Raw genomic sequence first — 22,512 nt, 5'->3', positions numbered from 1 at the left:
TTTTCTCTTCCAAGTGATAATTTTTGGAAAACTATAAACTTGGTCCAGTAATGCCAACATTGCTTAATTATTTTGGCTTTGTAGTTTTGATACTACCTTTATAGTTAGGTACACATTTTTTTTAGTATTTTCAGTTATCGTTAATCTTATAAAGATTTCTTTTCTGTAAGCTTCTAAGTGAGACAAATGAAGTGGATGTTTGAAGCTAATATTTGCAATATAAAAAATAAGCAGTGTGATTTTCATAATCTTGGATTATTTTTTGTTTTACGGTTCTATTTTTGTTTTATCCATTGATACAACTATGTGTAGAAAAACCAGAAACATTGTATACTATTGTAAAATATTGTTATAATTTTCATAAGCTTTTACACTTTTACTATGAGGTCATATTACCTTATGATTCTTGTGTTCCTTGGCAACCACAGAAGTATATATTTGTTACTAAATTTCTAGATATCTTAACTATCGGTAGTTTAATATATGCTTGCGATAAATTTAGTGAAATATACATTATAAAATCACAATCTGGAAGCTTTAATTTTTCTTCCTTGTACTTTGCTCTGCCATGAAACTTTTCTTATCCTTTTCATTTGACTATGAACTAATAGTAAGCTTTGTTGGATTAGTCTGTCCTTTTTAAGTGTAGTGTAACTCCATTTCTACACCACAAAGGAATACAGAGGCTACAGTCTTAGCAGATAAGTTCTCTCTACGTTGTATTGTCATCTCTTTTTTATATCAGTTACTACATTGTCACTTTGTTCACATAACATGATGGAGCCTTTAAATCTTATTTCTGTTCCAAATCAAGTCCTACTTTGCCTGAGGATAAGTCCTCTTTGTAATTTAGTGTATCTGTTTGTTGCATACATAGATGCAATATATGTGAGTTTGCTTGCCAAACAGATTTATGTGGCCACCAGGGATGGGTACTACAGATTTATGTGGCCACCAGGGATGGGTACTACAGATTTATGTGGCCACCAGGGATGGGTACTACAGACTTATGTGGCCACCAGGGATGGGTACTACAGATTTATGTGGCCACCAGGGATGGGTACTACAGATTTATGTGGCCACCAGGGATGGGTACTACAGATTTATGTGGCCACCAGGGATGGGTACTACAGATTTATGTGGCCACCAGGGATGGGTACTACAGATTTATGTGGCCACCAGGGATGGGTACTACAGATTTATGTGGCCACCAGGGATGGGTACTACAGATTTATGTGGCCACCAGGGATGGGTACTACAGATTTATGTGGCCACCAGGGATGGGTACCTGTTTCTCACTGCATTGCTATTGTTGCCCTCACCATTAGTATTTGAAACAAGGTTGTCATGTCAGTTGTACGAGCAGGCCACCCCTAAGACGGCCCTGTGTCTGTCCCACCCACATCCATTGCTGGGTTCGCTGTGCATGGCACTAACCCGTTTTTAATGTGGGTGACGAGAATCCCAATCCAGGTCCGCATGCTTTTATGGCGGTCATTTTACCCGCTAAGCCACCTCCCAACCCCGTCTTTGTAAACCCATCGTTATTTTCTATTCTTGTCTCCCTTTCTTCCTGCCAGAAGCTATTTATCCATTTTTAGTAACACTTATTTACTAAGTATAACATTTACTTATCAGTGCCAGAGTTTTGCCCATACTATAGTTACTTATCTGAAATTACCTTTTCTTTCATTATTTCTTTTCAAATCTAACCAGTCCTTGAAAATTGTGCCTTAACAACTCTGCTACTGATGAACTAATTGCCTTATTTTTCTTCATCTTGACATTTCTATCACATTTATTTTTATTACTCATCAATAGTAACCAACTTGAATTCTTTTAAAGTATGTTTGCATGTTTAAGTTTTAAACCATTTTCTAAAGGACACAGGACCATAATTTTTCTGTATATTTTCAGCACAACATGTAGCATAATTAAGAATGTGTTCAAAAAATAAATAGTTGTTCAGTGGATTATATGTACATCGACTGTTCTGTGATTTTTTTTGTTTTTTTTTTTTTTTTTTTACTCAAATATCTCATGTGATTTGCCTTTGTGAATCATTTAATGAAGCCAAATTAATTTGTGCTATGTATTCATTGCTGTAATCTGGTTGTCATTGTTATGTTCCTAATAACTTTATTTTATAGAAGCTTAAGTGAAAATGGTGCATGTTAGAAGACACGAAACAAGAAGAAATTCTAAAACTCAAGTACCTGAGCAAAAATCTCGAGTTGATTGGCGTCGAACTAAGAGAAGCATCTCACAGTTATTTGTTAGTGACGAAGAGCTTGACAGTGATGAGGAGCTTGAACCTGATAGTGACGAAGAGCTAGAGAGTGGTCAAAGTATTGATAGTGGTGAAGAGTCTGATAGTAGCAAGAAGCCTGGTGTGGGTGAAGTACCAGAAAAGGAAACAGAACCCAGATTAATCAAAGTGGAGAGTGAGGGAAGCAGCAGTAACCCTCTTAGGGACACTGCCAGAAGGTCAACGGATGAAGAAGAAAGGGACAAAGCTGAACATGATTTACCAGATGTCAACAAGCATACCAAACAAACCGCAGAGGAGGATATGGAAGATGAATACATCAAGCCTGGAAAAAGAAAAAGGCTGTCTTCGGTAATGTATGACAGTGACGACAGTGATGACAGTGATATCCTTGTTAGAAAACTGAGTGCTAAACGTCCACGCAGGGTGGTCGAAGATGAGTGTTCTTCACTGGAGATGGAACAAGAAACCCCTGAAAAATCATCAGCTGCTCGAAAGCGAGAACACCACCAGAAGCTAAAGGAACTCTCAGAAAGATCACGCCAGAGGCAGAGACGCAATAGTGGTAGAAATGTTGAGGTGTGTTTTATTTTGTTGGTTTATTGTTGCTAAATTTTTACTTGGAAGTAGTTTTTACAAATACTAAAAGTACCGAGTCTATTCTATTTCCAGTAAGTTAGAATTTTTAAGTAAGCATCCTTGAATGTTGTATTTTCGTAATAGTAATTTATTTTGAGCCTCACTCTGTCTTTTAAAAACATTGAAAGACTATTTGTTGTTCCGTGTGGTCTTTCTCATTCTTAATTGCTCATGTTTTTATGTTTATTTTAAACATTTTACATCACATAGCCAAAGTCTGTACTTCTTCAATATCAAAAGTTCAATAGTTAGCCTTAAAACATGTGCTTAAGTGTGAATTAACGTTTTGCCTTCAGATTTAGTTTAAAAAAGGCATGATTTTTAGTGAAGCATTTCTTTCCATTTGATTAGGACTCTGAGAAGGAATCTTGTTCAAGTACTGATGAGGATGAGGATGAGGATGATTACAAATGTGATGAAAATGGCGATGATTATATGATCGATGATTTTGTCGTACGAGATGAGGACAGTGATGAGAATAAAAATCAACAAGGAGAGAATTTGACTACATCACAACTGAAATTAGTAAAACGGAATTCTCTTTGTAAGTTAAGTATGAAGGCAGTTTGCATCGTATTCAAATCATTATATAAAGCATTAGATCCTATTAATATCATCTTCTAAGTCATTAGTTAAGAACGATAGTTTTCTGTTCAGGTATTTTAAATTTAGTGGTAAGAGATTATTCCACTGGGGTTTTTTTGTTTTGTTTTTTTTTTTTTTTTAATTTTATATAGCCAAGTCCATTTAAATGAAAACAAACATTTATACACAATATTTGGGAATTTGGGTGTTGTTCTTTCCAAACTACTTCCTGCTGGTAAGGGGAGCTGTCAAGGGGATTCTAAGAAGATGCAGAAATCCTGGCTGTAGTCTGTCAGGCTGCTTTGTCCAGCTGTTTTGAATGTAGGATCACCTGGTACTCTGTTTTAGGAGGTCTGGCTTGAGCAAACCACATTAGTCTTATTCTACTGGTTTTAATAATTCATTTCCCTTATAAATATTATGGATCCCAGTAAACAGGCATTGATTTTCATCAGGCTAACTTTGTCAGTATTTACCATTGTAAATACCATTGAAAACACATTTACCAATTAAAGTAACATTAAAAAACTTGTATTGACAAAAACATTTTATAGAAAACAACTTTTCCAAAAAAGAGAAGACTGGCATTGTTCTAAGTTCTTTGAAATCACTTTGAAGAAATATTTTTAAATTATATGTATGTATGTGAACCTGTGTGAGTTTATGTGCACAGGATGCATGTATGCAGGAGCTCACAAAAGCATGGGGGCACTGAATTCCCTGGAACTAGATCTACAGGGAGTTGTAACCCTCCTGATGTGGGTACTGGAAACTGGACCCAGTCCTGTGTAAGAGCACTAAGCTCTGTTAACCACTAAGCCCCCTCTCCTGCCCATCTGGTCTCTTTAATGTGATCTTAGCAAAGGACGGCTGGGTTCTTATATCTGAGTTGTTTCAGTCTGCTGTAATATGTCGTTTTGTTGAAGTGCATGAAACAGTTTGCCTCATTCTGATAAATAACTGTAAAAGGGAAAATCATGTTTGTAGTAGTTCCAAAATAATTGTGGATATTCTCATAAGATAGTTTTAATACACAAAAATCCAACAGGTGATACTTTCCTGAAGGTTAGTTGTATTGTAGAAACTGAGACCATATAAATGAAGTTTTAATACTCATATTACAAATCATTGTCAATCTTGCATTTTGTTGGCTATTTTATCTCTGCATGATTTTCTAACAGGACATTGGTCACATAGAAAATGCTAGTTTGCTAGCTTATGTAGCTACTCCATATCTTCACATGTATCACCATGTTTTTAATTAATATCTGTTGATATCATGGTTTCATCAGAATATTCCTATAATATTGAGAAGTTGCCATATGCACAGTTACTGCATACAAGTTTTTCAGAAGTGCAGTTTTTTTTTTTTTTTTTTTTTTTTTTTTTTGCATAAAACCTTGGCTTTACTTATCAGCAAAAAATAGTAAGTTATACTTATGGTGACAGGCTCGCATTGTTCTGTCTTGAGAAAACATGATGAATATGAGTGAATATCCGGTTTGTCATTTTTCTTTCAAGTGAACATTCTTGCTTCATGACAAATGAAGCTTTGCTCCAGTTATAACAGTTGCACGAGTGATTTTCCCTCCGAACCACCGTCCTAACTTGCTTATTAAGCTGGAGGTTGATGCCAGTCATTATTTTTACTATTTCACTGGGAGCATTCCCAAGTAAAAGGGTAGTTTTTATCAACAGTGTCTCACTGTGGTGACTGCCACCATTGATGTCTGGCACTAGTGCTATTTGTAAAGGGACAGCTGTTTTGCCAATTGTACTTTTACACCATCAGTAAAATGTCAGAAAAATATAGTGTTTTAGTACTGATAATTGCATGAATCTTGCCAGTATCCTTAATAGACTGAGGGCAGTATACTTACTCTAAAACCACAGGTTTTTATCAAGCTTTTTGAATCTTCACACAAACAGTGAAGCCTGCCAAAATTAAGAAATTTTCTGTGTGTGTGTGTTTGTGTGTGTGTGTGTGTGTAATTAATATAATTTTAAATAAGTACTTGAAAAGTTGGGATACATTTAAATATACATATCACTACTTGGATACCTATAATTTTACATAAATTCAAGGATTTTTTTCATGGTGTTTTATAGTTTAAAGAAACAGGTTCATATATTCAGGAACTCATTCTTCCTAAATATTATTTTAGGAAAGTCATATTTACTAAAATTAAGTGTAACAGTTCGACTTATACACCACAATTTGTAATGAAACAATAGGTTGAAGAATTATTCATATTTCAAGAAACTTGGTAAATTAAGGAAGAAAATGAGGCATTTCCAAGTTAACCTCTTTCTTACCAACAGGTACTAGTTCACCTGCCACTTGGGTATTTGCATCAAAATAATACTTAAGAGACATACCATCAAAATGGGTTCTTTATCTATACCGTGTTTGATATGTACAAAACCATATGAGTAAACTACATCTGATTCCTTCTCTGCCTAGCCCTCTCTGCTTACTTTATTTTAGTGGTAGTTTGGGAATTAGAGGATGGTTGAGTAGAAGTTAGAGTTGCTGTGTATTCTCTCACCCACACAGTTTCTCTGTTACTGACCTCTCACACTAGTGTGATGCCTTTGTTACATTATCATTAATTCATAGTTCACATTAGAGCTCTCTCGCTGTCTCATACCTTCTGTGCATTTTGACAACTGTCTAATGACATACCCATCAGAGTACTTCCAATGTACTAAAATGTCCTTTATTCAGCTGTTAACTTTTTTCAGTGTTCCCCACAGACTTGTGTGTTTGAATACTTACTCGCTGGCAGTGGCACTGTTTGGGGGAGCTGTGAAAGCTTTAGATGGTGGCACATGTTGGAATTAGTGAGTTTCCAAGGACCAGGTTAGGAAGTCCAGCTCAAACCCTGCTTCTGGCTAAGTGTCACACGCTTGCATGTTCTCATTCTCCCTTCCCTGCTTACTGTGATGTAAACAGCCTGGTGCTTTGCCAATGCAACTGTAAGCTGTTCTTGATGCCATGGTCTGTACCCTGTAATGGCTATCCAAAATAAATCTTTCTTTCCTTAGGTTACTTCTTGTCAGGTATTCGATGATAGCAATGTGCAAATTAGTAAATGTACATTCCCACCTTGTCTTCCTAGAACATTAGGAAACCACTGATTTGTTTTTGTCTCCATAGTTTGAACATTTCCAGAATGTCACATAATTAAGAACACCGCGGCATGTAACTTTTCCTTTGGTTTCCTCACTTAACTGTGGATCTTGCTTTTTCATCCCATGGCCAAAAAGGATGCCGCAGCTCACTTTCATTGCTGAGTAAAAATGCATTGTGTGGATTTGCTATAGTTTATGCAATCACCTGTTGCAAAACATCTTGGTTGGTTCCATGTCTCGGCAATTATGAATAAAACTAATATAAACATGTGTGTTCAGAATTTTCTGTGGCCATAAGATGTATCTCACTTGAATAAATTCCAGGGAGTTCTGGGTTTACTTTTAATATTAAATCTCTTTCTCAAGGCTTTGTATTCCACTTTCTATGTTGCCTACTTTATTTTGTATGTTCTGTAGTTGCAGTAGTCTGCCCCCAAAAGTTGTGTTTCTTAACTGCTAACAATATTCTTGCTCTTCTTCCCTTGAGTTGGCATGTTATGTGAGCCACTATTCTGACTGTTGATTCGGGTTGGCTTTGGAAGGAAGTGCGCAGTGGGAGACGTGGGCTCTGGGTAACCTGTACTCCACAGCATGCTCTTTGTTTCTTCTGTTAACTCAGTGCTGCTTTGTGCTGTGCTGCCCCTGGCCACTGGGTCTTCTTGAATGTTCCTCGTCTGGACCTTCTGCACTAACCCTCTTTCCTGCTTTTCCCAATGTGCTACACTACTCTCCCATTTGCCATTCAGCTCTCATACATCCCAGGGTTTCGTCATCAACCACCTTGATTTTGCTTGTTCTTGGGCAGTTTCCCATTACTTAAGTCCGGTATATAGACAAGAATTCCCAAGTATTTCACTCCAGGCAATACTCCTCCTGAGTGGAAGGTGCAAATTTTCATCAGCTTGGCGGGCATGTTTATCTGAGTGTTTTTTTAGACACCTCTAGCTCAATAAGTAGGAAACTGAGTAAGAGATATTGTCAAGGAGTTGAGGTAGTAGATCAAGTATTGTTAGGACGATTAGATCATTTCATACATTTATCAGAACTGGAGATCAAAAAGAATTTTTAGGATATAAAAAGTAAAGCCCAATGAAATAAGTATCTGACTTCTAGAAGAAAAGTCCAGATGGTTGGCTATGTTCCCTTTTTCTTGTATTCCTATTCATGTGTGCATATGCATGTGTGTGTGTGTGCGCATGCGTGTGCGTATGTGTGCGTTCCATTTCTTTTTATTTCATTTAAGATAGGAACTTACACTGTCAGCCAGGGTGGCCTGGAACTGTGTTCCCTGACCTGATTTCAAACTAATGGTGATCACCCTGCCTTCAGTCTTAAAGTTTGAAGGATGACAGTCCTAGGCTACCCACTCCCAGTTCTTAAATCTTTGTGGCATTTTTATAGGAGTTTATTTTTAGTTGTGTGGGTGACTAAAATATACATAGTGTCAGAATATTCCTGGACCTTGTGGACCGAGATAAATGCTAATCATGAGTAGTGTTTTTGTATATGTCAGAGCTAATGAAACAAAAATTTAGAGTTTATATGTATGATTAATTAGTACTTTTAGCTTATCAATTTTATGTCCAATGAAGTTGATAAAGTTTAAGCAATTTTTGATTAGCCAAGGAATTAAGTTCTAAAGGTTGCTATAAGTTAATTCTTATAAATTCAAAACATTTTTGTCATTAAGGTAATAGCCTATATGATGAACAGTGAATGCCACTCTGACTCAATGTTAAATTATAACTGAAGTGGCATACCCATATTCATCCTTCCAACTTCTGCAAGAATCCATACTACATGCAACTCAGAAGCTTCTCCTAATTCTATATTCAGTGTACAGTTGAGAATCAAAATTGGCCCCCAGTGGTAGCCCATGCCTATAATCCCAGCACTAGGAGGCAGAGGCAGGTAGGTCTGTGAGTTCAAGGCAAGCCTGAGCTACACAGGAAGTTCCAGTCCAGCCAGGGCTACACAGTTAGATCTTATCTCAGAAAAATGGGTGTGGGTGTCAATTCATTAAAGACTAGGGAAGACATTTGTCATTTCCTCATCGCATGTCATTTGGCCAAGAGGTACATCTATGCTACTTCAGTAATGGTTTCCTCTTTCATGACTGAAACAAGACAGTTAAGTCTTCCTCTGTTTTCATCAGCCCTGTAAATATCTGCTTATATTCTGCTTAGGATAAGTGAGGTAGGTAAAAAAGAATCAGTTTGAAAAAGACATTTGCACCTAAGATGATGACATGTCTATATGGGTATATTAAAACATGATCGCTATGTTTCTAACTTAACCACATATGTAGAATTAAGAGAAATAAGATGGGTATTTTAAGAGCAGGAGTGTATGTTGAATTTCTTTCCATAGTTTTCTACCCACATTGTCTTCCATGAGTGTGTGCAGGGATAGAGAGGAACTGTTAGAAAAGAAAATTTTCCTACTCTACCTCTACCTACTCATGCTATGTGTATGCTTTCATTGCATCAGAAAACATGTCAGCTAGCCATTCACTTCTCTCTGGAGGAGTATTTATAATTTTCTTCGGTTTGGAAGAGAAAGCAGAAATAATGTCATCAGAACCCCTTAACAATACCCATCTCCAGCTCTGTAGTGTCTTGGGAGGCTCATCTCCCACAGATATCCAAGAGAAGCTATTTTGAAATTAGTAAAGGATCTCAGAAAAGTAGCCAAAAAAAATAGTGGGTATACAAAGCTCAATTAGTTTCTTCTATTCTATAAATAAATACTTAAAAAATATAATTAAAAAAAAATTCCTTCCATACCACCAACAAAATAAAGTTCCTAAACCCAGTTGTAAAAGCATGGCAGGCTTTGTAGATTCAAAACACACTATGAAATAAGAAAGGAAATATGAGTAAGTGGAGGGAGAGGCAAGCATGATCTGAAAGTACTACATACCACGAGGTCTTTTTTTTTTTTTTTTTTTTTTTCTTTAGAAGAACAAATGCAGAAGAACAAAGTGAATTTTGAAAAAGGAGTAATTGAAAGGATTGCTCTTCAGTTGAAATAAGTAAAGCAGGGCAGAGCTGACTTGAGAAAAACACCGAGATCAGTCAGAAGGGTGTTGAAACAAAATCTCAGCATATGTGCAGCTAAAAGATGCAGGCAACAACAGAATACTTAGATATCAAATGGAACATGGAGTATCTTAGAAAAATAAAATCAAGCATAATAACGAATATGACGTCTTTATCCTTTTCTGTATTGAAATGATCATGAAGTACATGAATAGCATGCAGGAGACCCTAAGTACAAACCTCAATATTGCCAAACAAGAGATGATTATGGGGGAAAAATTTTAACTAAATCTCCAAGAATATTCCACAGACATTCATCCAATATAGGAATTAGAACTAGTCCTGAAGGAAGCCTGCACTCCAAATCTAGTTCCAAACCTCTTTTCTGTTTACTTGTAATCTTCAGGATCTTTGTCACTGGGAGTTGTCATTTTCTTTTTAGGTCATAAATTTTAATTTTATAACCTCCAATTCTCAATTCAGTTCTGTGTCTTGAGAGCTAATACCAAATCTACGACCTATGCAAGGGACATGAATACAAAGTCCAGAGGAGACTGCCTGGCACTCAGCCTCCAGCCTCTAGCTATATGCTTTAGGAACCCTTTCATCATCTTTTCAGCTTCCCCCACTACAAATACACCAAGGGCAACACCTCCGTGGTTAGCCCTTTAGAAATAGGCAGGCAATGTGTGGTATTTTCTTCCTTAGTTATGATATCTTTCAGTTGGAGATATAGGAACATTATTCCAGCACTGCCTACTGTTCACTCAAATAGGATGAAACCAGAAACTCCTTTGTAAGGAGCATGGCTAGGAAGAAGATCCTCTGGTTAGGAAGTCAGATACCCAAGCAATGTTGGTTGACCTCTGTCCTTTCCTCCTGCTTCTGAAGGAGAACTTCCAGAGCCTTTGAAATAGAGCTGTAGTTCATAAAGTTCCATGGCAGAGGAGTAACATTGGACATGAACACATTCAAGTGAGGTTTAAAAAAAAAAAAACTTTTTTTTTTTTTTTGCTTGATGGTTATACTTAGTCCCAAAGTGGCTGAGTTTAACTTTCTGTCCCAACATGTCTGAAAATAATCCCCAGAAGAGCTTTCCCTTAATATAGTTTGAAAAGTATTAGATGGAGTTTGAATGGATTTTTAACTCAAAATTATATACCAACTTTATTTTATACCAGTGTTGAAAATCTAGTCACAGGTGAATTCTTTTGAAGTATTACTGTACTTTACATTCCTATTAGATGTTATTGGTGTGTGTGTGTGTGTGTGTGTGTGTGTGTGTGTGTGTGTGTGTGTGTTTAATAGTCTTGTATCCTCTAATAACACAATTGCTATTTTGGTAATTTTCAATGGTAAGTCATATAAAGTCTAAAACACAGTAGAAATTACTTCTATTGCTATTTAAACTTTACCACCTTTGTGGAAATAGTAGAAACTGAAATTTCTGTAAAGGCCTAGAAAGCTTACAGAGCCCTTTTAGCAAACAGAAATAAAACAGCCTCTCAGTGTTCAATCTATTTTATCAGCTGGAAATAAAACCCCAATCCATTCACAATTTCTAAGAATATGTCCTGTTTTTTTCCTCAGTCCCTAATTAAATATCTTCCACATTTCCAGTCATAGTTCACAGGTGATTCTAGCACGGCAAGTGTTCTTTGATAACTATATGAATCATGGGAAGGAGGATTTGCTAGAGAACATTTCCATACCCCATAGTAAATTCTAGCCCCAGAGGAACAAGAATAGCACCACTACCTGGCCTGTCACCATGATGAAATCACGTCTGAGGCTATCTTAGAGAGCCTCATGTGTGTATCGTGGTAAAGAGAAGGCACAGCTCTTTAAGTGGTGTGGGAAATCCTACACCTGTGCCAGGGTAAGGGATAATGGAGTCGTTATTCCCACTGAGATTTCTGTGAGTAGTAGTTTCCTGAGCTGTGTCTTGTGTGGCATGGTATAGACGAAAGCACATTAAACAGTCTATTTGGGAGGTTTTCTTGCCTTTTTCTTTCACTCTAGTTAATCATTTCAAGTAGACATGGATTATTTTGATTTTTCACAGTGTATCTCTCAGTATTCCTTGAAGAATTTTCCCTTAGTAAGTCTGGGACCATTTTAGATAACATCTAAATCCACCAAATTCGGAAAATAGACATTATTTTTATTGCCCCAAGTCACAAAATCAGATACGGAATGAGCAAAATGTGTACAATTTGTGGTAACCAGCGTCCTAGCATTGGAAGGCCGCCTATTGCAGCCACAGTAGTTTTGCCTGCTCTACCCTAATAATTACTTTAAATTAATTTCAGATTCTTTTAGTGACCACTATACACACTTTGGAACAGTTGTGAAGGCTCTTCTGATCAATGCTTTCGATGAATCTTTTCTGGAAACCTTGTATGGTAAGTTAATAGTATCACTGGCACATTCTAAAATGTTTTCCTAAAAGATTTTGAAATTAGATTAAACAAAGCCAAGACAACCCATTCCTAAATTTGTTCAGTTCCTTCTGGAATAAACTACACTGTAAACTGCATACACATGAAAGGCTTGTTAGTATTATGTGAAATATATAAATGGTATGTGACAAGTCCTTGCTCTCAAAGACTCTACAGTGAATCTGGGAATGTAGAGCATACACCCCTAAAAGAGAAGGGTGCCTCGACATTCATATGCTTTCTCAGTTCCTCAGATAATTTGAATCTCACCAAAAGGCATATGCTATCCCTGCATTTGTGCCTTGCTCCATGCAGATCTCTTTTATTATAAATATTCTAGATAAATGTAGAAATGTTTTTGTTGTAAAAACTATGAAGACTTTTCATTGCGTCGCTCACACCACTCTCATTCTGAATATGGTTTTATCCATACATGTGAATCCCTGTGTTGTGTTGAAAATGTGTCTCTGTTTTGTTTGCCTTACCAGAGTGTGAAAAATCAAACTTTTAATATATACACATGTCCCCAACACAGAATCTGACATCGTATGTGCACATGTTGTGCTGAATACCTATGAGTGCCTAAAAAAGATTTTATTCATAAGTTATAGAACACATATTTCTTGATTGCCATCTATGGTCCAAGCATTATTTGAGGATTGGTGATATGATCATTTCAAACCACAAAAGGTAAGGAAAACATTAAATGTGTATCTTTTGTGGTTTGAAATTAATAAACAATGAGTAAATAATTAGCATAATATGTGAATGAAAACTAGTATGTACTTCTTGTGAAAGCAAAAAATGCATGGTTGGATAAGATGAAGAAAATCTGATGTCCATTAGGTAGAAGAGAGAAAGTCTTAGCTAGGGTTTCTCAAGGAAGAGTGCTGAGAATTGGCTTAGTACCCCGTCTTGCTCAATCTGCTTTCTCGTACCACCTGTCCAGGGGTTGCACCACCCACAATGGGCTGGGCCCTCACACATTAATTACTAAAACTTGTGCTGCAGACTTGCCTAGGCAAGTCTTATAGAGGAGTCTTTTCAATTGAAAGTCCCTGTACCCAGATGTGCCAAGTTGACATCTTGCCAAAGCATACTGACAGGTAAACGATAATATTGCATATGTGTGCATGTTATAATATGGTTATGTATTAAATATACGCATATATATTATACATATGTATATGAAGATTGGACAGATTGGTCAAATAATGTAATGAAGTAGCTTCTAAACATAAACATTAGTAAAGTGAATGCATTAGTTTGCTTTATATTTCTGTGATAAAAATACTGGCCAAAAGCAATTTAGGAATTAAAGGTTTCTTTGGCTTATGAATACTGTGTCACAGTTCATTGAGGGAAGCCAAAGCAGAAACGTGAAGACAGGAAGTGAAACAAAGGACATAGAGGATTACTGGATTCCTTTTCATGGCTTGCTTAGCCTGCTTTCTTATATAACACAGGACTACCTGCCCAGGGCTAATACTATCCACAGTGAGCTAAGCCTTTCCACATTTGATAGCAATCAATAAAATGCCCTACACATTTGCCTATAGTTAATCTAACGGGAGTATGTTTTTCAGTTGAGTTTCCCTCTCCCAAAACTATCCAGGACAATTGACCCTTATCAGTTTGGCACATCAATACATTACTATTACACCATAACCCTTCCTATCTAATTTATTCACAATATCTCATATTTATATCAGTATCCAAAATAGGATACATTTCAACTTTTAAAAAGCTCTAGTCTTTACAAACTCACACTATTAAATTGTCTGGATTTTTTGTTTTTTTCTTTTTTGTTTTTTTGTTTTTGTTTGTTTGTTTGTTTGTTTGAAACAGGGTTTCTCTGTGTAGCCTTGGCTGTCCTGGAACTCACTCTGTAGGTCAGGCTGGCTTTAAACTCAAAGATCCACCTGCCTCTGCCTCCTGAGTGTTGGGATTAAAGATGTGTGCCACCACTGCCCAATAAGTTCAGTCTTTTTATTAAACATCAAAAGTCTCTGTCAAAGATCAAAGCCTCTCTACAACATCAAAGTCTCTCAACCTTGGGCACCTGTAATCAAAATCAAAAGACAAGTTAAATATTTTCTTTCTCCAAGAGACAAGAACCAGGGCATATTCACAAACAAATCAAAGCCAAACCAAAGTCCATCAGTGTGAAGCTCAGTGTCCGTCAGCCTGCCGGGACTCATTCACAATCTTCTGGGCTTCAGAGTGCAGGGCAGCCATTTTCAGCACAGACCGCTTTCCTCTTATTCTCGGGCCAGCTCTACACTACACTTGGTGCTCTCCTTGGTGGTCATCCCATGGTATTTTCACCTCCCATATGTTGGGAGCTCTGCAGGAACAGGGCTGTACCTTTCCCGACAGCCTCTCCTGGACTTTTGGTACCAGGCCTCAATTGCCATCCATGACCCCTTGGTGCCTTAAAACTTGTACCACCTGTGTGAGTCTTGGACATTGCCCAATTTGCCTACCAGCACACCTGGCAGAGTCTGTACTTGGACTAAAACTTTACAACCCAGGCCTCCATTGTCTGCATTGCTCTTGGCATTATCTTTCAGGGTCCCACAGAACAGCCAGTTAAGCTCTAAGCACTCAAAGTTCCAAACATCTCCATAACCCTTCCAGAATATGGTCAGCTCTGTCACAGAAATACTCTACTTTCACTTCCAGTTTCTGTATATAGTCTCCTCTCTGTTACTATGCTATGGTAAAATACTAACCAAAGGGTTCATTTGGCTTGTATGTACTGGGTCATAGTCCACCTAGGGAAGCAAGGCAGAAACCTGCAAGGAACTGAGCGGAGGCACAGAGGCTGCTGCTTACTGGCTTTCTTTCCATGGCTTGCTCAGCCCGCTTTGTTAATCAGCTCACCCTTTATTCAGAGAGGTTTGTGTCATGTATGTATGTATGTATAATGCTTAGGGTCACAGTAACAGCAGTAATAGTTAAGAACATTCAAGAACAACTAGAAAGAGCAGTGTCATTATAGTGCAGTGAGTCGGGGTTGAGGGGAAAAGACTTCAAAGGATGTAATAATGGAAAGAAGGGCTTTTAATTCATGATACAGTGTTTACACTTGTAGTGACTTGTATAGAATATGATAGACTTATTAGCTATGTTCCTTTGGAAACACATTTCTGAAGAAAGTAGAAAAATGAAGCTTAGCATCGCAGGCCATGACAAAATACATATAAATTGAGAACAAACTAGTAGTCAAATTGGGAAAGCAAAAATGACTGTAGTGTGCTATGAGGGAATGACTAGGAAGACAGGCAGAAATAGGCTTTTCCAGTGTGCTGACAGGAGTTACCACTGGCTCATGGACGGAGCCAGCTGCAGGGGTCCCTAAAGCATCATCAGTATTTCAGTGGTTATGCAAATGCAAATCAGTTTTAAAGGAAAGTAAAAGGCTCTGTGAAGGCCAGGCTCCTTCTGCTATGAGATGCGCATAATGATAAGAAGCGTGATGTCTCCAGGAGGCTATTAGAAGCTCTGCCCTGCTCTGTGCCCCTGTACTGCCGTGAGGTGAGCCGTTTACTTCATTAATTACTTTCTAATTTAAAATATTTACAGCTAGTTAACCACCTTTCTAAAGCTCTGAGACGTACACCCATAGTGCTCAGCTGACTCAGCATTTCAAGGGCTCTTCTGGTTTTTTTTTTTTTTTTTTTTTTTCCTTTGTCATCTGTACACAGCTGGCACCAGGAAGAAGTCGTATGCACAAGATATGTTGACATCTCTTCACTATCTGGATAATCGCTTTATTCAACCCCGCCTGGAGAGTTTAGTCTCTAGAAGTCGATGGAAAGAACAATATAAGGTATATGGTTAGCCTTTTAATCTCTGGTAAGAGCATGGGGACAGTGGCCCTCTCAGGATTTCAGTGTCCAACCAGATGCAATCGTTCTCTGAAGTGTTGGCGTTCTGCCTTGTTAATTAATAACTTATTTTAAAGACTATTCTCTCCTCATTTTACGATGAGCACATGTAACCAGAGAAAGCAATGTCCCACAGCTATTAATTTCACAGGCCAGTATTTATTAATAAGAGTCCTTCAAGACTCAGACCTTGAAGTTACGTTTTTTTCACGCTGGCATGTTACAGTGGATTTAGAAAACCCAGGATGAAATAACAGTAAGGCGCCCAGAACTGTCAGACAGATGGTTCCGTAAGGTCTTAGGGTACACTGAGTCATACTGCAAAAGGAAAAGTAACATGAAGAAAGCTCACTGGTTTAACCCAGAAAAACGTGTGCGCCACATGTGGCATGCATTCTGTTCACAGTGGTCGTCCAGAAACCCAGCTGTGGGAGCTTTCATCTCACTTTGCTACCACAGCACTGCAGAAGCAGGAAGGGATGAGGGCTAGTCTGGACCTAAGTCGTTAGTGACATGCTGTGAAGTGTGAGGAATTTGACAGGTAAATCAGAACAGCCTTGCAGATCACACAATATGTAAAGGACCAGCGTACCCTCCCACTGGTGTAGGGGATGAATGTAGATTAGTAATGGTGCTAGCGACACACTTAGTGTGCTCATTCAAGTGTAGTATTAAAGTACACCGCTAATAGAGCAGGACTGTCATACACAGCCTGCACGGGAACACGGTTACTCAGGGTACAAGTAAGTTCATCGTTGATACAGTTTGCTTATGCAGACCTGTGTTTCTCACGTTGTTCATTCATTGATAATCCAGTCACCAGATGGCCCATCAGTACTGGACATGGAACATTATTAATTGCAAGGTGCTTATTTTCACAAGACAAAGCAGATGACTCCAGGAGAATTGAATTATTTCCAGAATGTTTTGAGGAAAATGTGATTTAACTCACACACTGAAGAATGAATGGAACTCTCTTCAAATTCTAACTAGCTTAAATGAATTCATCTTTCTCTGAATTTTTGTTGCTCATTTTCCTACTTAATATCTCATTTGATGCTAGTAACAGATGAGACTTGGAAAAAAGTAAGTTAAACCTATTGGAAACAGGACCTACTAGTAATTTGTAAGCAAAGAGATAGATGAAACTAATTGTTTTTCCTTGTCTGTTTTTTATGGCTAAGATTAATAACTTATTTTTCAATTAAAAAATACCCTCTTCAAGTAAGAAATTCCATGTTATTATTATATCTTTCCCACTGGCTTCCAAAATGAGCTATAATTTGGATATATTCATATTTAACGTATCTTCATCAATTTTAACTGTTGTCAGGAGCGAGTTGAAAGCTACTCTAACTTAAGTGTCCATTCGAAGAACCCCGAGGACTGCTCCTGCCAGGCTTGTGGGCTGCATCGCCACTGTCAATACTCAGTGCACCTCTCAGGAAAGTTGTACAACACCAGGACAATGGAGACAGACGATTTCATGTCACATGACAAGCAGGTATCTTTTGCTAGTCTCTGCCTTTGCTATTTAGAGAATCTAGGCTTCGTAGCTTGTGCTCTAGATCTTACAAATACCCACTACAAAGAAGAGTACAAGGTAAGGAGGTACGTTTGATTTTCTTTATTTCTATTAGTGTGCCACATATAACTAAATCCAGGGCCCCAGCTTGCTCAGTAAGCACCCTATTGAGTAATACCCCTCACTCACCCCAAGGTATAAGTTTCAAAGGTGAAAAATTTGTCTTATATAGCAATTCACCCCTAACTCAGTGAGATAAAATCAGTTCGTATTCTTAATCTCAGTGAGTCATATTGTAGGGCTGGTGTGCAGGATGGGGGTGAGGAAGAAGGCCTCTTGGACAAGGAAACAGGTGTTGTCTTTGAAGTCCAGACAAGGGCACGACCCAGGTCAAAGCCTCATGACAGTATTCAAATTAGTAGTCTATAGGTCAGTAATTGAAGATGGCTGTTCATCCTATCAAGATACAATTTAGATGTTATCTGGCACGTCAGCGTCTAGAGCAATTATTTACCTGATTAAGACGGTTTTAAATCTGGGTAGAGAGAAGCTTCAAGAATAAGTAAGTGCTAGGCTTGGTAGTGGACACCTTAATCTGAACTTGGGAGGCAGGAAGAAGCAGAGACAGGCCAGCCTGCTCTATAGAACGAGTCCCAGGAGACACCGAGAAACCCTGTCTCAAAGAGAAAAAAAATTAAAAATAAGTAATTAATAGACAAGAGTGGGAACTCATAAAAATATACATTCCATTTGTGTTTTTAATCTTACTTTGTAAGAAGACTGCATTGATGTGCACATCTTTGGAGAATGTTTGTTTGGGGAAGATAGAGACCTAAAGTGGTTACTAAATATTCCATTATTAAAGAGGAGGAAAATGAAAAAGAAAATAAAACACTAAATAAAAAATAAAGTGGAGGAAATACGACTTATTGGGAAGTGTGATTCGCGAGTACTATTGGGCAGTAGTTGACTAGATCTCTCTTAACATTAAAATAAGGATTGGGAAAGTCATTTATAGATTTTATTCTTGGGAACTGGAGAGATGGCTCAGTGATTAAGAGTATTGCTGCTTTTTCAGAAGACCCTGGTTCAGCTCTCGGTTCCCACATAGCAGCTCACAGCTGTTTATAACTCCAGTTTTATAAGATCACATGCCCTCGTCTGGCCTCCAAAGGCTCCTGCATGCGTGTGATACATATGCATACACGCAGGCACAGATGCACATGCACAATAAAATAATATAAAAATTCTATATGGATAGTGAATTCAGAATTGTTCTTTATCAATATTGTATATGCATTTTTCTCATTGCTTAAAAGTGAACTATGATTTTTTTTATAAGAAATCCAGTATCTTATCAAAAGAGATTGAATACTTCAAGAACCATATTCTGTTGTATAGATCAAATATATTGATTTCAATATGTCCTTGTTATATATAGCTAATCCTTGAGTGGAAAGTAGAATTAAAAATCATTCATAGAAGCCTAACATTACTGAGAAGAAACAGAGTTTCTGCTTAAACAGGTTAATTCGGGTATCTAAAATTAAGGTCACATACAAAGGGACATATGTCTAACCCTAACATTTAGGAGTCTGAAACATGAAACTCTGAATTCAAGGCCAGTTTGGGCTACATAGCAAATGCCAAACCAGCGCGATCTGTACAATAAAAAGACAAAGGGAAAAGAGGAGGGGGGAGGAGAGCGGGGGGGGGGGGAGGGAGGAAGGGAGGGGGAGGATGGAAGGCAGACAGGAGAAAGTGAGGAAGAGAAGAAGGAAAGAAAGGAGCCCAGAAGATCAGAGTCACACGGGTGGGGATTATGAAAGTTAAATACAAGAGGAAACGCTCACTCTCCTTAGAACATACAAATAAAACTACCGAAGATTTGCATCCGTAGCTCCTAAACCACTGTGGACCCGCTAATATGCTGAAAGGTAATATGATGAGCATCCCTGAGAAGTATGCAGGCTTATGAAAAGTGAGGTTCCTAGAGGAAGAAATAGATGGTGTAATTCTAAAATGCAGGTGACTACGCAGCCAGAGTTGCTACAGTCACCGTGACTGTACCTATGGAAGTAAATTTAATAAAAGCAAGTGACATCATTGCAAAGTTGACGGAAGCATTCTTGATAAGGAGCAAGGAACAAAATAGTAGAAAGCAGTTCAAATAAAACATTTTAGAAAATAATATGATAGTCTGATATACAAGAATGTGTGGCAGGAAGTAATAACATTTGTTCAGATGATGTTCTTAGTAATAGTTATTATGCCTGTTTTGAAACGATGCTAGGTAAAATAAATTTCTTCAGTAAATTTCTATTTCAAAAAACTCATTGTATTCTAATTAACTCATAAGCATATCACAGAACTAGTTTAAGGAAACCACTAAAACTTTAGTGTTTGTTTTGGCATGGAATTCAATAGTTTTCAGAAAAAGTGTGATCAGAATCCATTACTATCATTTACTAAAGTTATTCTCTATCCTGTTGAACCACTGTGTCGGTACGAGCAAATAAAGGAAAAACAAATGTACTTATATTCTGGGGCTTAAAGAGCCTGTCCACACCTCCACCTGGCCTCATATTGTTTGGAAACCGCTCTCTCTTTTGTCATTGTTCTGAAAGTTACTTAAAATTCAAAGCCTAGGATTAACCAGGTTCTCTTTGAGGATGCAGTAAAACCATGATTGTTTGTTGTTAATTTTCTTCTGCCTGACTTAGCAAAGATTAGCTTATTTGAAAGAAATGACATGCTCTGATGGAAGATGGAGTTACCATCTTCACAGAGGGGGTAGTTTAGTTATAGTGGTGTTATGTTGGACAAGAGGCCTTGGCTCACAAGAGCTTGATAGAAAAACAAACAAACAAACAAGTCTTATCAAACTCAGGAAATGAGAGAAACTAATGCTCACAAGACCCCTTCCCGAAGCTATATAAGCAGAAACAGTTGCCAGACAGGGGGAGGAAAGGCTGGTGGCGTGATGGATTGGTGTTTGGGTTGACTGTATGTTGTTCAGGCAGCCCAGGAATGCAGTTCTTCTGCTAGGGCAGATTTCTCAGTTTTGCTCTCGTCTTTGATTCATCCATGCTCTGTGGGTAACTCCAGTAAACTCAGTGACCCACTAACTGAAACGTGGGTGGAATGGTTGCTTTGGTCTGTTTTTTGAGTGCCGTATCTGGGGAGAATAAATACCTGTTCATGTCTCTCCAGAAGTCACAGGCCAGGCAATGGTGGCACACACTATTAATCTCAGCACAGAAAGGCAGGTGTAGGCCGGCCAGTGTCTTGAGTTTGAGTTTGAGGCTGTCCTGGACTACATAGTGAATTTCAGGACAACCACAGCTTCCCAGGGAAACCCTGTCTGGGAAAAACCAAACAAACAAAAGACATCGGATATAATGAAATGTCCAAAATGCTTCACTTACCCATGCTGTTCTTCAGTCATCGTTATCTAACTCAAATTCCTTTTTGACAACATACTCCTGAGCTCTTGTCTTCACAGCATCATCAGTTCTGTATTCCTGTGCATTTGCAGCTTCAGAAAAAAAGTGGCAGAGATAACTATTAAAAAATATATAGCTAGTACTAAACTTGTGCACTTGAGCATAGAGATGAATACTTTTAAGCTAGGACATTGGTACCTTAAGGTCCTTGTATGATATGATCATGTTGTGCTGCTTGGAGTCCATTCTGGTGAATTTTCTACAAAGAATGAAAATAGTGTGAATTAAGATGTATTTAACTTATCAGTAGAGAGATATTACCTCCTCTTTTAGAAAACAGAAATCGTCTGGTTGACTGATTTCACAGACATCCATCACAGAGTCCTAGAAGTCCATATATAATCAAAGCAGACAAAATGTTAATTCTTATTTATACATAACACATGAACTAAAGGCAAAAATATACGTACACACAACGAACATTTTTACTTTACATTTGGGAATTGTTTATAAAACAACTAATGACACTAAACATTGCTGTAAGAATGTTTCACCTTTAGATGTTGCTTATATTTATAATTTATCATAATCTGGGCATTTTAAACACAAAAAGGTGTATATGCCATACTCTATATGCCTTCTGCTTTTGTGTGTGTCCATCTTTCTGCCTTAAAAGCAATTTCTTTCTTCCCAAATTCAGATAATTGTTTTCAGAACTCCAAGAATCACTGGCAGAGGCTGGGAAGTGTTTAGTCAATAGAGGGATGAAAGCATGAGGGTCTGAGATCAAGCCCAGCCCCCACTAGGTCAGTCAGTCAATCAGCCAGCCCCCACTAGGTCAGTCAGTCAGTCAGTCAGGTTAAGCTCTGGAATTCCTCACCTAGCTGGGAAGTTCAGGGCCAGTGCAATAATGCTGTCTCAAAAGAAAAAAGGATTATTGGAGCCTGAGGAATGATGCCTGAGATTGCCCTCTGGCCTTCATATATCCATGCACACATACAAAGAGACATGGACTGACGTCTTAGTCGCATTCTGGGCAGAACATTCGGTGTGGTGTTTTATAATCATCTCTCTGCTAAGGCATTAAGCTCCTAACACAGCTGCTCTGCCCTCACTTAGCCTCTAGCCCCTACCCAATACTGGGAGCATAGAGGTGACAGGTTCTGTTGATTGGTTGTATAGATAGAGGAACCATTCGTATAAATATTTAAATAAAATTAAAAGTACATGTTTTAGATTCTACTATTAAGGGAAATCTGAAAACTAGAAGTGGTATATATTTATTTATTCACTTCATATTTGAGATAATGACATATATTTCTCAATGTAGGTGTTTATTGTTGGCAGAATTTGTGCTAATCGCACCAGAATTTATCATAAACTAAAACATTTTAAATTCAAACTGTACCAAGAATGTTGCTCCATTGCAAAAACAGAAGAAGGTGGAGATGAACAGGTTAAAGAAACAGTAGGAAGAGTCTTCAGTCAGGCAAAAGAAAGCGGCTGGATTAAAAAGGTAAGAGTATACATCTTCTCCT

At 37.9% G+C, this 22,512-nt stretch overlaps 1 protein-coding gene across 3 annotated transcripts in view; it reads left to right on the top strand.

Annotated features, from left to right (window-relative positions):
• Positions 1-22,512, top strand: part of Ccdc82 (coiled-coil domain containing 82) — a 34,475-nt gene that overhangs the window by 3,098 nt on the left and 8,865 nt on the right. For 2 of the 3 annotated variants that reach the window (XM_051199046.1, XM_051199053.1), the window contains exons 3-8: positions 2,151-2,848; positions 3,260-3,452; positions 11,982-12,074; positions 15,821-15,945; positions 17,337-17,507; positions 22,305-22,490. In XM_051199046.1, the coding sequence (XP_051055003.1) occupies positions 2,165-2,848; positions 3,260-3,452; positions 11,982-12,074; positions 15,821-15,945; positions 17,337-17,507; positions 22,305-22,490 (1,452 nt within the window). In that variant the 5' untranslated portion in view covers positions 2,151-2,164. The remainder of the gene's footprint in view (positions 1-2,150; positions 2,849-3,259; positions 3,453-11,981; positions 12,075-15,820; positions 15,946-17,336; positions 17,508-22,304; positions 22,491-22,512) is intronic. The other variant, XM_051199062.1, reaches the window with a different exon arrangement.

Source organism: Phodopus roborovskii, unplaced genomic scaffold (genome assembly GCF_943737965.1).
Source record: "Phodopus roborovskii unplaced genomic scaffold, PHOROB, whole genome shotgun sequence".
NCBI lineage: Eukaryota > Metazoa > Chordata > Mammalia > Rodentia > Cricetidae > Phodopus > Phodopus roborovskii.
This window is presented reverse-complemented; position numbering and strand designations above follow the sequence as displayed.